Below are 15,308 nucleotides of genomic sequence, written 5' to 3'. Positions count from 1 at the left end.
ATCCACGTCGATGCCCAGCCACTATCGGGTGCTACTGTATACTGAGCGGCGTGGTCGTGACTAGTGAGGACTGACCAAGGTAGAGATGCGCCTAGTGGGCTACTTGAAGGCCGGATCCATGGGATGATAGGCCTTCCGGAGTCGGTGCCCGGTAAGGCAGTCTAGATAACTACCTAGTCCTCGGGAATAACAGTAGGGGTAATAAGCGATGGCTGGTTTAGGGGGCTGAAAGGAATAAGGGTGAATGCCTTCGTTGTTCGTTCGCTCATCGTGGATATGGAATGGAGCCTAGATAGATACCGAGTACGGAGAGGGTCTGCCCATGGATGGTGGATGGGATCCATTTCCCACGAATTTTTGCCCCAATGGGTATTTTACCCCGTACTTTGGATACTGTCAAGCATTGAAAACATCTTCAGAAAAAAGCTTCGCCATCCCGAACCCGCGAGGCATACGTTGGCTGCCCCGCTGATTGAGACTGCGATGGTCTGAAAGGGGTTAGCTGGCCAGGAGTTGTTGGTGTTGGACATGTTGTTACTATGGCGATGGAATGGGGGGGTGAGTTGTCGTCGTTGTCTCCGTCTCCTGTCGACGCGCGACAGATTCTTTTCCTAATTCCTCTCTTAGTGTTAGAAGCTCGGAGTATGCATCTATGCTAGGCGGACATGACAGGGGGGTTAGATTGAGCTCAATCTAATGCGAAATGAGCTTCCCCATGCGGACGGTGCATATCTAAACGGTATTAACTTACTACTACCACTATGCTCGTTCGCCTCCATCCCTGGCTCCGTAGGTTTGTCCCGAATATTAATTCCTTGATCGCAATCCATCGGTTCTGGAAGATCAACGGCGAGATCGATAAAGGGCGAAGGGTACTGCTCATGCCCCAGCCCCTCTACATCATCGACTTGTCATGCTACTGGATGCATCCGACCGGCAATCCATATATATTCATATCCATTCTTATCAGGCATAATCCTGCTAGCCTGTTCCAGCCACCCGCGTCTAGTGGCGTTAGGGAGAACGTGCTCGGTGGTAATATTATCTCCTATACATGCCGTTTTATTACGGCGCAAAACACACACACACACGCACGCATGAAACCCCGACCATCAACGATGCACTTTGCAGACGGTGGTTTTAGTTGCTCAGTTAGTGGTCATAGCCATGACCCGAGGGTAGAGGTAGCCATAACGGCCTGGCCGTAGGTAGTAATCAATCAGTCATCGACTCATCGTCATCGCCCTCGTCGCAAGGGCGCGTCGTGCCACAATAAAGGAGGAGATTATCGCTCAGGCCAGCCCGAATATTGCGACGGATAGCTGTGGAGTTGCGATGGGTCTGATAGCTGAAGAACTCTAAACGGATCGAGAAAGGACAAGCAATAGTGGCAGCAACCACGGCGATCGAATTTCCCGGTTTGATATTGCGTGCGGGATCTCCTCACAGGCCGGCCCATCCATCCTGATTATTTCTTTCATCACCAGGGACGAACTCGACTCCCTTACTGCGCTGAGGGAACTGCCACCGTGAAGGACAGCGAACCCCGGAGTAGAGGGATGAACCGTTGTCACTGAGCCACCGCCAACAGCCTGTGATCGTGTCATATCATGGATGTTTCGAGTAATCGCCACTAGACAGACAGAGAAGAGAGCCTGCTGTGCTCCTATCAAATAAATGGTCTTATCCCGCCGGCCAGTTTCGATCGTGTATGGTAAGTCAAATACCTTGGCGCGGCATTACCAGCACTAGCCAGCCCGGAAGTACGTTGTGACCGAAGCCAAGTGGGGCCCCACCGAGGTTGGTATGGACGTGACCGCCGCGGTACAGGCGACGGTATGGGGCACGTGACGTGCATCGCCTTGATGCACGGATTCGCCACTTTATTATTAGCTGCCTTGGGAAGGTTGTTTGTTATTACTCCGTACGATCCACTGGTACCTGAAGCCAAGACGAGAATTGAGTTTTCAGGCATGAGGCCCGTCCTGGAAGGTCAAGCACGACTGGGGAAACATCACGACATCAGACTCAGAAGGCAGAAGAATGAGTCTGAGTCCCAGCCATGCCGCAGAAGTCAACCCGTCCGCCCGGGGCAGTATGTGCTATGTAGATAGATAGCTAAGCTCAAGGCGACCGGATTCCAACGCGACCTGGGCGTCGCATACCGATGTAAGGCAGGCCAAGAAAGGTGGACTGGTCCGGACACCCACAGAGGGAGTGCCACTGTGCCAGGTACAACACGCCGTGGAAGGCGAGCCAGCGGGTCCCCTTTCAGATTCCAATAAATTCAGATCGACCACTCCGCGTCGCCCAGAATTCATTACGCCCGATACAGACGTACTCATACGGGGTATTGCTCGAGACCAATACCTGCCGACATTCTTACCTTAGCAGTTATTCCCGTCAATATAGAAGTAATAATTACCTAGTAATAATACCTGGGTAGACAGTGTCTATTACCTTAGTATTTGGTAGGAAAAAGAGATACTACTCCGTACCGAAGAAGGGATGGCAGAGTCATATGTCCTGCTGGTATAGGTAGTTAGGTAGGTGCTAATATTAGTCAGTCCCCCCCTTAACTACCAATGTGCGATTGGGGTCTGGCCCCTCCTAGCGGCAGGATGCTAAATTTGTATGTATGTTTGTATCATTAGATACCTGCCACCACGAATCTCCGTGATGCATCGCGCTGCATTCCATCGAGGAAATCATCCGTCAGTGCATCGGGATCCAGAAGGATGCTGTGTCTTATTGTCAATTTCTGTGTGTTTCAGCTGTGGTCTTGGTACATGTCTGTATACTGTGGCCATCCTGTGTACTGGAGGCCTGTGTCGTAGAATTGTTTCCAGATCCATGACGTCTATTCAATGGTGGCTTCCCACTATCCCATTCAATGAAAAACGGGGCTGGACGTTGATACAAATCCACTGATACCGGGCATGAATTTGCTGGGCTAGATATCCAACCTGCTTGCTTGCATCGGCTGGAGCAACCAAACAACCAGCAACCAGCAACCAGCAACCAGCACCCGCAAAGCCAATGTTTGGAATGAATGGTCAGAGCCGAGGGGGAAGGGGGGAGGGGCGAGCGAATCAGCGGCGGAGGGAGGGGCTAGTCATTGGCGAGGTGTTACAGACGGACTCGTTTCCCGGCCCAAGATCAGGATCAGGATTCCGTCCCTCGCCCCCGAAGTGGCCTAATCAAACGTGTACCGTATGTATGGTATGTGACGGAACAGAACAGGTAAGGAGACTTTCCCCCCCCGGTCTCAGGTCCACCAACCACACCAGCCTCGGGGCCACGACTCCTTTCTTGTCTTGTCCTCCCTGAAAGTCTTCCTTCCCACTTTCCTGCCGATTTTCTTTTCCAGCAATAATCCAGTCCTTCCTTCCCTTTTCTCTCGTGTCCTTCCCTTCCCTCTCTGTCCTTCTTTCCTTCCCTTCCCTTCTTTCTCCCGTCAATCCGTGCCTGCCTCACCCGCGCATCTCTCATCGAGAGTCCATCGCTTAAACAGCTTCTCCTTCGTTGAAGCTCTTCTTCCACTCGCTTATTTATTGTCTCACCACCCCCTCAGCTCTTACGCTGCTATCCGTGTCAACAAAGGGCCTCGCCTTGCCCCCGACTGCATCCTTTTAATTCTACAGCGGTCATCCGTAAGTCGCTTCGGACCCCCTCTCCCTGCCCTCTACGCTCGAGACGTCGCAGTCGCCTTTGATGGCAACGCAGTCGTGGAAGATAAACAGAACTGACGCTCTTGACTACACAGTCCCAACATATCCTAAGCAATGTCTTTCATCAAGTACGCCGTCCCCGCCCTCGTTGCGGCCCAGACCGCCATGGCTGCTAGTGAGTGAACCTCCCCCCCCCCCCCCGCCCCGCGATGGATGAGAAGAAGATGGATGGCAGGAACTAATCAATTCTGTAGGCTGCGGTTCCACCGACAGCACCATCACCATCGCCAGCCAGACCGACCTGGACACCTACGCCACCTGCACCACCCTTAAGGGTGATGTCGAGATCAGCTCCAGCGCCTCTGGTGATCTCACCCTGAGCGGTGTTACCTCCATCACCGGCTCCCTGAGCTGCACTGGCGCCAGCAACGTCACCTCGCTCACTGCCTCCGCCCTGTCCTCCATCGGCTCGGCTTTCACTCTGGACGGTCTGACCACCCTCACCACCCTGAGCTTCACCAACCTGAGCAGCGTTGGTTCCATCTCCTGGACCGCTCTCCCCGAGCTGCAGTCTCTCGACTTCACCAAGGGTGTCTCCGAGGCCGGCGATGTCCTGATCACCAACACTGGTCTGACCAGCTTGGACGGTATCTCCCTGACCACCGTTGGCAAGTTCGACATCACCGAGAACACCAACCTCAAGACCGTCAACGTCAACGAGCTCACCAACGCTACCGGTCTGATCAACTTCGCCGGTAACATGGACTCCCTGCAGATTATCCTGCCCAACCTTGGCACTGGTACCAACATGACCTTCCGTAACGTCTCTGGTGTCTCCATCCCCTCCCTCGAGACCCTCTCCGGTCAGCTCGGCTTCTGGGGCAACACCTTCGGCAACTTCAGCGCTGCCAACCTGACCACCACTGGTGACCTGGTCTTCGATGACAACACCGACCTCTCCAACATCAGCATGCCCGTCCTGAAGACCGTCAACGGTGGTTTCCAGATCGCCCGTAACGACAAGCTCAAGGAGATCACCTTCCCCGACCTCGAGGAGGTGACTGGTGCCATTGACTTCAGCGGTGACTTTGACTCGTAAGTTGCGCGTCTCCCCCCACGCCTGACCTAGTTGCTAATCCACCTACGCAGTGTCTCCCTCTCCGCTCTCACCGAGGTCAAGGGTGGATTCAACATGCAGAGCACCGGCAACTTCAGCTGCAGCGCCTTCAAGACCCTGCGTGAGAACAACGTCATCCGCGGTACCTACACCTGCAAGGCCAACACCACCGACCCCACCACCAAGGACGGCTCCTCTGGCACCGGTACCTCCACCAGCACCAGCAGCACCTCCTCTTCCACCTCCAGCGACAGCGCGTCGGTCATGAACGTGGCCAGCATGCCCGCTCTTGGTCTGGCTGCCGTCCTCGGTGCTCTGCTCCAGTACGCTCTGTAAAGGACCTTTGATACCAAACATTTGTGTGTACGCTTTTTTTTTTTGAACCCTTAACATGGTCGTGTAAAGTTGCCTAATCAGCAAATTGGTTCCTTAATTCCAGTACTGTGGTGTTCTTATGATAATAATTGAATATCGATCGGTTGTTTGCGCGCAAAATTTCGCACACGCGGGGGTGGCCCTCGGCAGAAGGACGGGTTTGTTCGCGGCATCAGGTCCAGCACCGCCCGGACGCCTGGCGCGAGGTGGCTGGGCTGCGGCCATGCCCGGGTCTGTGATCTGTCTTATTGTGCCCTGTTTTATAGACGTTCCTTTTTTTGCAGTTTACGTGTGCGCTGGTTACATGATAGTCCGTTGCCTCTTTAGTCTCTCTAATCTCTCTAATCCACCACCATCCCATGCGGTCCGTATGCCTTCGGGAGTGACCTTGTCGGAGCGTCCCGTCTCGTGCTGGCGATGCGTCCCGTAGACCGTGCGACGGATAGGCACAGCCGCCAGCTGCATTCTTCATGCCGGGTTGGACCTGGTTGGACCTGGTCGGACCAGTCGTCCGGTCGGTCCTGCAGTCTGTGCACCATCTGGTAGGTCGTAGCCTCGCGAAGTGATGTGCAATGTGTGCTGGCTCACCTGTACGGTACTTTTTTGGCCTGGAGTAGACTTCCGCTAAGCTGACTACGTACTTTGCTTTCCTACCTCCTTATGTACTTGACTATGTTACCTATCTCGGTATCCCCCATGCCCCCCTCACTGATGCCCCTGCCCTACCACCCTTGTTAGTCAGTCCGTCCAACTCGTTAGTTCCTAGCACCCCGGTATACCCCGGTAGGAAGGGATGTACCCTCAGCCGGGGAACTCGGATCATCACCAGCAACGCAGAAAACAACAAAGAAAACAGACTTCGGCCCCCTTCCCCTCTCCCCCTCGCACGCACGACACCTATTCCGGAAACTCGTCGATCTGCTTATTTATGTATGTATGTATGTATGTATGTATGTATGTATGTAGAAGAAAGTTTCCTCTTGGTAGGGAACAGGGAATAGGGACTAGGGATGTAGGGATCTGGGAAGGAAGGAAGTTGTGTGAATGTGTGAATGTCCGTGATGGGAGAATTACATACATGTTTAGTATCCAGTGGGTAGTATCCAGTAGGCAGTATCCAGTCGGCAAAATGAGTACAGATAGGTAGGTAGGTGAGTAAGTAAGTAAGCAGGTAAATAGCAGCCAGCTACATAGAACTAACTAGATAACTAGATAGATACATTGGTCAATCCCCAAGAAGTAGGGAAGTACTTGGGTATAGGGTATGATATACTTCCTAAGGTAGGTATGTACTAGGTGGGATTCGGTTTGTGAAACTTTCTTTCTTCCTTCTTCCTTCTTTCTGTACGGAGTAGGGTAGGTGAGGTAGGTAGGTATATAGGTACGCATGTACGGAATAGGCAATGAATGAATGAATGAATGAATGGATGAATGAGATCGATGCATCGAGACCGTCGGAACTGTAGGTACCCTTTCGGATGAGGGATACATACGTACATACATACATACATACATATTTACTTACTTACTTACGTACCTACATACATACATGCCTACATACGTACATACGTACATACATACGCACCACGCAGAGAAGATCGGTAGATTTACGGGGAGGAGAGGGGAGGAGACTAGAGGCTAGAGAGCGAAAGAAGGGAAAGAAGAGAATTTCATTTCGATTCGATTCGGGGGGGAGGGGAAGGTTGGTTATTGCCTCCGTAACCACCTACTTACTTACCCATTAGGTGAGGTTGAGATGATGTGTCATTTTGGGGGGGGGGGGGGGGGTGTGAATTGGGGTTGGGGTTGGCTGCCAATGGATTTGGGATTTGGGATTTGGGGATGTGATGGGGTTGGATATTAATAGTATTGAGTGGTAGATTGTAGTGGTAGTAGTGGTGTTGTTTATGGTGTTGTTGGTTGCTAAGGTCTTGCTTTACTTCCTTCCTACCTACTATCTACGAGGATTGAAGTGTCCCCCTTCCTCCGTGCGGAGGAATTGATTGGATGAAAGACGAAAGAAAGGGAAGGGGATGTTTTCTTTTGCTCAGGCGAGTTATTTATTCTTGGATTGGGGGGGGGGGTGAATGGGGAATACTAGGGAATGGGGAGGCGCCGGGTGGAGGTATCTGTGTCTACCTACTTAGGTATGACTGTGCATGTAGGTAGGTAAGTAATTAAGTACGTAGGATGAAGGATGAAGTTTTGTTTATTCCTGCCATTGTTGTTGTTGTTATTGTTGTTGTTGTCCTGACGGGTGGATGGATGGATGGATGGATGGCTAGGCAGAAAGTAGATAGGTCGACACTCGACATGCATGAAGAAAATACTACTCTAAAACTGTGGTGATCCCGGCGAATCCCACCCCACCCATCCACCTAACTAACCATCCCTCAGAGAACTAACTGCCTACGAAGTAGGTATATTTACCACCTAGTTACTTACGTGGTTAGTACTTCATCTTCCATACCAGACATACTTATACTAACTACTAGAAGTGGATGGATTATGCATTTAACAACTCACCATCCAGCCAAATAAGTAGTATGGCAATAAACAAACCCGGCGTGTTCTGCAACCCTGGCTGGTCGGATCATTTTCCCGGGTGGATCGACTACTGCCATTAGTAGTATGTAGGATGGATGTGTAGTAGAGTATCCACGATGCGTCCGAGCTAGGTGGCTTCTGCTTCTTGAGGTCGCTGGGGTTATCGGGATATGAGTACTCCCTAGAGGTTTTGTTTTAGCTTTGGTTTGGTGGGTAGTACTATATCTACTACGTAGTTTAGCTGGGATGCTGGCATGGATGGGGCCTAGTTGGGTAGGTGGGTAAGTAGGGAGTAGGTAAAAGTATCGTGGGTGGATGGCGGATTACTACTACTATCGAGGCGTGTACCACCTACTTACCTACTTCCCTACCTATGGACTCCGTACCAAACCAAAGGTACGTACTTCCTTGTTTAGGCGGACTGTGAGGTCTGAATGCGACGAGTAGAGTTTGGATGGCAGTATGCATGCCGCAGAGGTGCTGACTCGGTGGTGATCTTAACCTTAAATACGATTATGGGGATGGATGGCAGCAGTACCCAGGTAGGTATGGTATGTCTGTCGTCGTACCTTTGTTGATGTTGCTTTTGGACGGAGGGTAGCCACCAGGATGAATAGAGTGCTCCGGTCGGTCCCCCCGGTCTGGTCTGGACCGGAATAGACATTCTGCCTGGAGGAGAATGATGCTGTCTGTCAATATGATAGATGGACGATAGTCGATGCCTTGCATGTGGGGGGATGCCTCAGGTTGCCTGCCTGGCCCCCTCTCCAGTCGCCCCGGCTTAGGGCTAGGCGGGATAAGAATAGCATCCATACATCGGAAGTAGGTAGATACGCCCGAGGAATTGGAATATTGGAATTCGATCCCGCTCTCCTCATCCGAAATCCACAAGCTGAAAATAATGCGACCGCAAGCAGATTTGGAAACCAGATCCCGTGGCAAGAAGGGAGGATTCGCACAGAGTCAGTACTTTCGCCGTAGGGATGGATGGATGGATGGATATTGCTAAGGCAAGGTGGTGGCACTAGGACGCCCGCAGAACCCACGACGGGGACAACAACAACAATAATAATAATAGATACGATATGACGAAGGGGGAGGGCTCGGTAGCTACACACAGCGTTCCGTGCCGACAGGACAGATGGGATCGAATCATGGAATTTCGGGAGAACAAATGGCTAGCTGCGGCCTTTGGGAATCTGAAACAGTGGCACGAGTTGCTCGAGCCTTGCTGGCGCGAGGTTCGCACTCGGCCTGCCTGCTCCTCGTCCAGCAATATTCCGTGGATGGGCATTGCTCGAATCCGGAAGGCAACGGACTTCGTGCCCGCAGCAGCAGCCAGCAGCTAACAGACTAGCTTGGGCCGGCCAGAACCGAGTGGCGAAGGATCGCATCATGGAGGAGTCGAGGAGAATCTGATACATGAGGCGATCTTGCATCGCCGCACGCAGGGCCATCCCAGTCGCTGCTGAGATCCATGCCATGACGGGCATGGCTGAAGTGTGGACATGCATAAGTGTGTCGCTATTTGATGGGCGTTGTACGTGCATCTGATGAGGTGCGTACGTACTACTGTAGCCGACTGGGGCTATGGTCTGTATGTGCGTTGGGGAAGCCGGTAGAGGCAGGGAAGTTGCTGTAAGCAAGTCGACAGGTAGACTAACCGGGTAGCTGGCGAGCCGCCGACTACCAGGTTTGGACAACGCATTGGGGGAGGGGGGGGGGCGAAGGGGTCTAGGCGGGGGTGTGATTGCTTTTATGATGCATCACTCGAGGAGAGAGGTGGTATTGCCCCTGCGATCATGCTAGAAAGAGAGACGGAGAAGACCGTGGGTGGATGGTGGACGAATGGGCTTATCTTCAAAGGAATGTTGATTCTTGAGCCCATTCGGAGGAGATTGTCCATTTGTTGCATCGGTCGGTATCTGGCAGACTGGCCGTCACTAGTACGATAGGAGTACTATAGTGGTTATCTGTCAGTGTCAGTGTCAGTCAATCCGTCAGCCTCTCTGACTGTTGGGACCCGCTACTGCTGCCGTGTAACCATTCCAAATCTACACCAAACCTAAATCGCTCCTCGGCCTGTCCCTTTCCTGCCACTCACGACCACCTTAATCTGAGAAACCCAGTCTGGCAGCCATGACCACCGACCACTAACCACAAACCCAATTCCCAATGAACCAGTTCCTCGTACACTCGGAAATCGTGCTATCAACCTTCACGGGCCCATTAAGGTTCACTTCAGCCGCTCCCCTCGCTCTCCACGACCGTGACCCTGGCCGCGCTGCTGGGTTCCCTGGTTCAATCAATAGATTGGCACCCATCGACGCTTCGAGGCCCTGATAGTCCGGAAAATATGCGAAACTCGTCATCCTAGAAGCCCCTCGGACAATTTTCTTAAGGTTCGTCCATGGGCCCGTGAGCTGCTGGAGGCCCCTGTGGGAAGGAGAGGGAGTCGGCCTGCAATAATCGATGGGCGCGGACGCTCCCAGAGTTTACGACTAGGTTCGTGCCTGGCGTCCACTGCGTGCGAGCGATCTCGGGTCCAGCAGGGGTGGCCGGCTCTCTCAACTGGCGTCCAGTGTTTCATGACGCCCTCCGGTGGATGTATGTACTGCCAACTCACCACTATGGAGCAGTGGTACTTTCGAGCCTCCACTATGGTGCTATCGGTGGTCCTGGGGGCAAATTGTTCGGACATACTCGTGGATGCCCGGCGACCTGGCGAGGTGGCCAAGACGCGACAGGACTCACGATCCATCGCATTCTGATTTCTCAAGGACGACGACCGGGCAGATCGATGGCGTTGGAGGGTGCCATCTTCACTCTCGGCTACTAGGGTAAAAGACTTGCCCGTTTGGGAATGACTCGAGTCTGCCCTAACCACGTTAGTCCGCCCAAGACGGAGTAGCCTCCCCGGAACATCACCATATGGGAGGCTGGCAGGCTGGCCAGGAGAGGGTGAAGAAGACCATCATGATTGCCCATTCTTCCCCCCCCCAACTCCTCTCAACGTGGGGCGGACTGGGCGTGGCTGCACTGGCTGGTGCTAGAAGACCCATTGTTTCTTCAATCATGCCGTATCCTCAGATCCGGGGCACGCAAATCTGACAGATCTGATCGGCCTGCCACTTTGGTCTCCATCCATCAGCAACGCCTTCTGCGCTTGTCCTGTTTGGTGTCGTCCTTAGATGGCCCTCGCCTCTAGCCTCGCCTCTGGCTTGCCTCTTACTCGCCTCTCGCCTCTCCACTGACGTCCTTTGCCAAAGCGCGATCCCCCGTCCAGGGAGTGCAGAGTACCTACTGCGTATGTTGCGTCCACTGGTGGCACCGTCACCCGCACCACCACCGTTCGCACGAACGGTCATCGGCATAGCCCTGGAATAGCTCCCTTCCCCCCTACTAATTCTATCGCCATAGTCCGGTGGAGTCCTCCGAAACACCCCCCCCCCCTCCCATATCGCCTGTCCGTTGGAGACGTCCGACGGGATTCCAAATTCACTGCGCAGGTCCAAGCCAGGGAAGCCAGGGTATCGCGACGGACCATCCGCGACCTGTACCAAGAAAAGAAGCAGTCCAGAACTAGGCCTGACAGCCGTCACATCCTGGTCGCTGGGATCTCCCGGTGACCCAGGTGTATGGGCCCTCCCTCGGGTGTCGACGATCCCAACTCTGTCCGAGTTTTGACCCCTTAGTTCGGGCCCATTCGGTCCTAAACTGTGCCATTGTAGACATGACCACTTTGTGATACTACTGACGATGGGCGTCGATGGAGACAAGGGCCTTGTCCCATGTACAAAGTACCTCGGGCAGTCGCCTCATTCGTACCCGGCCAAAATAGCCCCGGATCATAACTCGTGACAGATGCTGCGGTCCGTCTGGTGCGGAGGACTTCTGAAGAAGTTGAGGCTATTGTCTCCTCGCAGGGCTCGTCCCAGGTACATAGGTCTGGGAGAATTCTTCTGCGGCGTCCTTGCTTCGTGCTATTAGGTTTTGCTCCCCCTCCTGCTGAGGCGATCTGCTTTTGGGGAGGAGCCGATGCCTGCCTGAGCGTCGGATGTTTATGTATAGTACATTATTGCTCTGGGCTCCCATGACCCTTTATTGGTACTTTTGTCATCCAAGGCCAAGTATCCTCAACTGGGCCGCAGGTCGAGGGGAGGCGTCTTCCGTCTCTAGAGTCTAGAGAGGGTCGGGGCCCAGGCCGGTCCCGTGGCCTTCCCTGTGCCACCCCCCCCCCCCCCCCCCCTCCCCATCTTCCGTGCAGAGCATGTGCTATACATAGTACATCCGGAGTGGTTCGATTGGGGGAGTCGCATCTGGGCTGATCAGTGTGATCGAGGTCGACTGGCCTGCGATACTTTCCAGGTAGGTGGTCCGGATGGTTGGGTCCGATCTGGGCGTGAGGGTCTCTATGGCGTTTAATTCGGTCTCTCGGGATCTGTTGTGGGTGAAAGGCATGGCTTTGACTGCATTACCCGCACCGGAATAGGGCGATTGTTCGAACTAGCCAGCCGGATAAGCGCCGGGGACCCGGATGCCACCCCCGTCGCAGCCACCAGGCCGCGCTTGTCCAGACGATGGGAACGTTTTCTGCCTCGACACTATCTAAGTATGGGTTTCGCGGATGCATCGCCGCCTGGGACCAGAATCCGAGTGGACATGGCCATTGGCCCGAACAGACTATTGATGGCCTGAATGCAAGGGGAGTCGATACCTTTTGCCCCGTGTAGATCGAAAACCGCTACGGCGGTGACAAATCAAGGGTCTGCGATTCTCGTCCGAGTCTTCTTGCTCATCGGGATCATGGCACGTTGATTCGTCGATCCGGTGTTGGCTCACGTCTGTGCCCTTTTGTGATAGAGAGAGATGAGCATTAGGCCAGGGTTGGACTTTCGAAAGTACCAGTGGTTGTAGGTATCGAGGATCGAACTCTGCCGGGATGTTTCTCTTGCATCCCCGTGTGTTCTCATGGAGAGGAGGGAGGAGGAGGAGGAGGAGGAGGAGGAGGAGAGTGGAGAGTGGAGAGTGGAGAGTGGAGACAGATGAAGGAAGAGTGGAGGAGTGGAGGAAGAGGAGTATCTAGAAGGAGAAGAGACCCGATTGAGATGCAGGCTGCAGATAATCTGTAGGGGAAGCAGGGAAGCACCATCTAGACAATAAGCATTGAGGACTGGGAAAAACAGAAAAAGAAAAAGAGAAAGTGAAAAATCGAAAAATCGAAAAAGTGAAAAAGTGAAAAAAGCGAAAAAGGAAAGGCAAGAGGTTCCCCACCGAGGCAGCATCTGTAAGTCATCGACGATGCTCCATTTCCTTGTTGAGGCAGTCGCAGATCGAGCTAATCCGTTTCGCCGGGGATGGTGATACATTCATTCTCTCACTCTCTCCCTCCTTCCCTTCACCTTCATCGCCTGCACGTCTGAGCGCCACCACCACCACCATGATCATGGCGTTCGTTCTCTTCGGTTCACTTCGTCCCCACTTCGTTTCCTCTTCCCTCTTCGATCCATCATCGCCCCCTCTCCTCGTTCACCTGCGGCTTCCAGCATATAAATCATGCAGCGGGATCCTCCCGTATCCCTGGGAAAGCATCATCCCCTCGCCCTCTCGTGGATTTCCCCGATCGTCTGCTTGGTTTCAACTCCAGCCCAGCCCAGCCCAGCCCGAGCCCCCTTGATTGTATCATTGTCGTCATCCTCGCCTCTCTGGGCTTTATTATTGCTGCTCTTGCTCTTCTGCCTCTTCTGGCTGCTCCCCCTTGAAGCTTATATACTACCTCCATCCCCCTCTCGGTCTTGGTCCAGATCACTGTCAGACATACATTCGACCTACATATCAGAGACATCCCCAGCCCAACCAACCTCAGACATACAGCTCTCCCGCTGCAGGTCCCTCCCTTCCCCCTCTTCCATTCCCCAGACACAACATCATGTCTGACGACATCTCCCGCCGCTGCTCTATCCCGTAAGTTTGGTCCCTTTTGTCCTTACCGCCACACTGGCAGACGACGGATACGGATGCAGATGCAGGTGCAGAGACTGACGTGACATGACTCCAGGCACAGGGCCGTCCGTTCCATCTCCAGTGCTTCCAGTGCCGTCGACATGAGCGAAGACCGCCGGCTGCCGCCACTTCCCCCCGTGGAGCCCTTGCCCCGGGGCCCCTTTAATCCTTTCACTTCCAAAATCTTTGCCGCCAGTCCCTCCCCCGGCTCGCAGGATGCGTTCCCTGTCAGATCTCCTTGGTCAGCCACATCAGAGCCCATTATGACCCCGCCGTCTCCCGCCAACTCCGCCGACAGTTCCTGGCCCGAGCCTGCCTCACAGTCCCAGAAACTCATCGAGTGGCCTCAGGAGCTCACACCCGTGGAGCTCCTGAACCTGATCGCCCCGAAGCACATCAGCCGCAAGCCGCCGTTGCAGCAGCTCTGTGGGCGGAAGCGCAAGGGAAACATGATCTCCGCAGACCCGGATGATCAGCGGGAAAAGCATCGGATTGCGGAGGGCAACCGACGCAAAAACCTCAGCCAGCTGCACCGCGAGATGGATGGCCGGATTCATGACTTCTTTCTTGAACGGGCCGGCTGGAACCCTTCGAAGAGTCTGACGGAATCCAAGGAGCACATCGTCCAGGCGGCGATCTTTCTCATCGACTTCATGCTCATCATCATCATCTACCTGTTGCGCATGGAGAACGAGGTTCCCCCGCATCTGGCGGAGAAGCTGCACTCTGAGTTCCACTTCATGCAGCTGCAGCAGACGGTGTCCAGCCTTCATCAACAGAACCAAACGGCCCAGCAGCAGCTCAAGGCCGCGAAGCAGGAAAGCCAGGTGTATCAGGAGCGCATCCAGGCGCTGGAGCTTCAGGTGAAATCATACGAGCACATGTTCCGGTCGCCCAAGAACGAACACCCGACATCCCAGCCTCTCACCCACCTCGCTGAGGCGAAGCCTCGCAACATGCTGCCTGGGATGCGCGTCTTCTGCGATGAGATTGGCGCCAGCGGCCATGAATCCTCCCGCCCGGAGCAGTCCATTCCCATGGCACACTCCCACTCCTTCGGGCATCCATATATCTCCCGCTCTCCTCCCATCACGGGGCCCTCGTCGCCGGCGTTTGCGCACGCATCGTACTCGGTGCCCGTATCCCGGCGCCCGTCCTTCAACCAGTCGCCCTGAGTGGGAGAATCATTTGACTTCTTGCATGACTCGCCTGGAGTCAACTGTCAAGCAGCTGTTTGTTTTTCGTTTTCTTTTTTTTTTCTTCTTCATTTCACACTGGCATAGCAAGAGCGTTATCAGCGACATATACTTGGGACACGCCAAGTTGTCTCTACTGCATCCCGGCGAACACGGATAAAGCGCGCTGTACATCAACCGAGAAAAAAAGTTTCCGGGGGAAGCATGAGGGGGTTTCGTTTGGAGTCTGTACACTCTTTCTTCCTTGTTCATATTGGGAACGGCTATAATTATCACCACTCACTGGCCAGGATCTGGAGCAGGATGAGTAACTTGGGGGGGGGGGGGGGTCTTTTGGGGTTTATTGATCTTGTCACCCGGCTCTCACTATACATATACACGACGGATTTCGGGGTCTTG

At 53.8% G+C, this 15,308-nt stretch overlaps 3 protein-coding genes across 3 annotated transcripts; 2 read left to right on the top strand and 1 right to left on the bottom strand.

The window, feature by feature from the left end:
* The first annotated feature begins 3,340 nt into the window (after window positions 1–3,340).
* Window positions 3,341–5,266, top strand: ecm33 (GPI-anchored protein Ecm33). Its single transcript, XM_025542957.1, has 4 exons — window positions 3,341–3,653; window positions 3,767–3,846; window positions 3,926–4,766; window positions 4,821–5,266. The coding sequence occupies exons 2-4, from the start codon at window positions 3,786–3,788 to the stop codon at window positions 5,122–5,124; spliced, it is 1,206 nt and encodes a 401-aa protein (XP_025400784.1). The 5' UTR covers window positions 3,341–3,653; window positions 3,767–3,785; the 3' UTR covers window positions 5,125–5,266.
* A 3,153-nt stretch (window positions 5,267–8,419) lies between these two features.
* On the bottom strand, window positions 8,420–9,434 carry BO70DRAFT_361055 (uncharacterized protein). The gene has a single exon (XM_025542956.1). The coding sequence runs from the start codon at window positions 9,201–9,203 to the stop codon at window positions 8,889–8,891; it is 315 nt and encodes a 104-aa protein (XP_025400783.1). The 5' UTR covers window positions 9,204–9,434; the 3' UTR covers window positions 8,420–8,888.
* Window positions 9,435–13,399: 3,965 nt separating this feature from the next.
* Window positions 13,400–15,001, top strand: BO70DRAFT_223659 (putative HLH DNA binding domain protein). Its single transcript, XM_025538751.1, has 2 exons — window positions 13,400–13,674; window positions 13,775–15,001. Exons 1-2 carry the CDS (start codon window positions 13,640–13,642, stop codon window positions 14,886–14,888), a joined length of 1,149 nt encoding a protein of 382 aa, XP_025400782.1. The 5' UTR covers window positions 13,400–13,639; the 3' UTR covers window positions 14,889–15,001.
* The last annotated feature ends 307 nt before the right edge of the window (window positions 15,002–15,308 follow it).

The sequence above is a fragment of the Aspergillus heteromorphus genome, assembly GCF_003184545.1.
Source record: "Aspergillus heteromorphus CBS 117.55 chromosome Unknown BO70scaffold_8, whole genome shotgun sequence".
Taxonomy (NCBI): Eukaryota; Fungi; Ascomycota; class Eurotiomycetes; order Eurotiales; family Aspergillaceae; genus Aspergillus; species Aspergillus heteromorphus.
The sequence above is the reverse complement of the archived record's forward strand: the minus strand, read 5'-3'. Positions and strand labels throughout refer to the sequence as shown.

Coding starts and splice junctions, on each gene's coding strand:
- BO70DRAFT_223659 (XM_025538751.1), top strand. CDS start 13,640: ATGTCTGACGACATCTCCCGCCGCTGCTCTATCCC. Junction 13,675..13,774: donor TCCCGCCGCTGCTCTATCCC/GTAAGTTTGGTC, acceptor CTCCAGGCACAG/GGCCGTCCGTTCCATCTCCA.
- BO70DRAFT_361055 (XM_025542956.1), bottom strand. CDS start 9,203: ATGCCCGTCATGGCATGGATCTCAGCAGCGACTGGGATGGCCCTGCGT.
- ecm33 (XM_025542957.1), top strand. CDS start 3,786: ATGTCTTTCATCAAGTACGCCGTCCCCGCCCTCGTTGCGGCCCAGACC. Junction 3,847..3,925: donor CCAGACCGCCATGGCTGCTA/GTGAGTGAACCT, acceptor TCAATTCTGTAG/GCTGCGGTTCCACCGACAGC. Junction 4,767..4,820: donor TTCAGCGGTGACTTTGACTC/GTAAGTTGCGCG, acceptor CCACCTACGCAG/TGTCTCCCTCTCCGCTCTCA.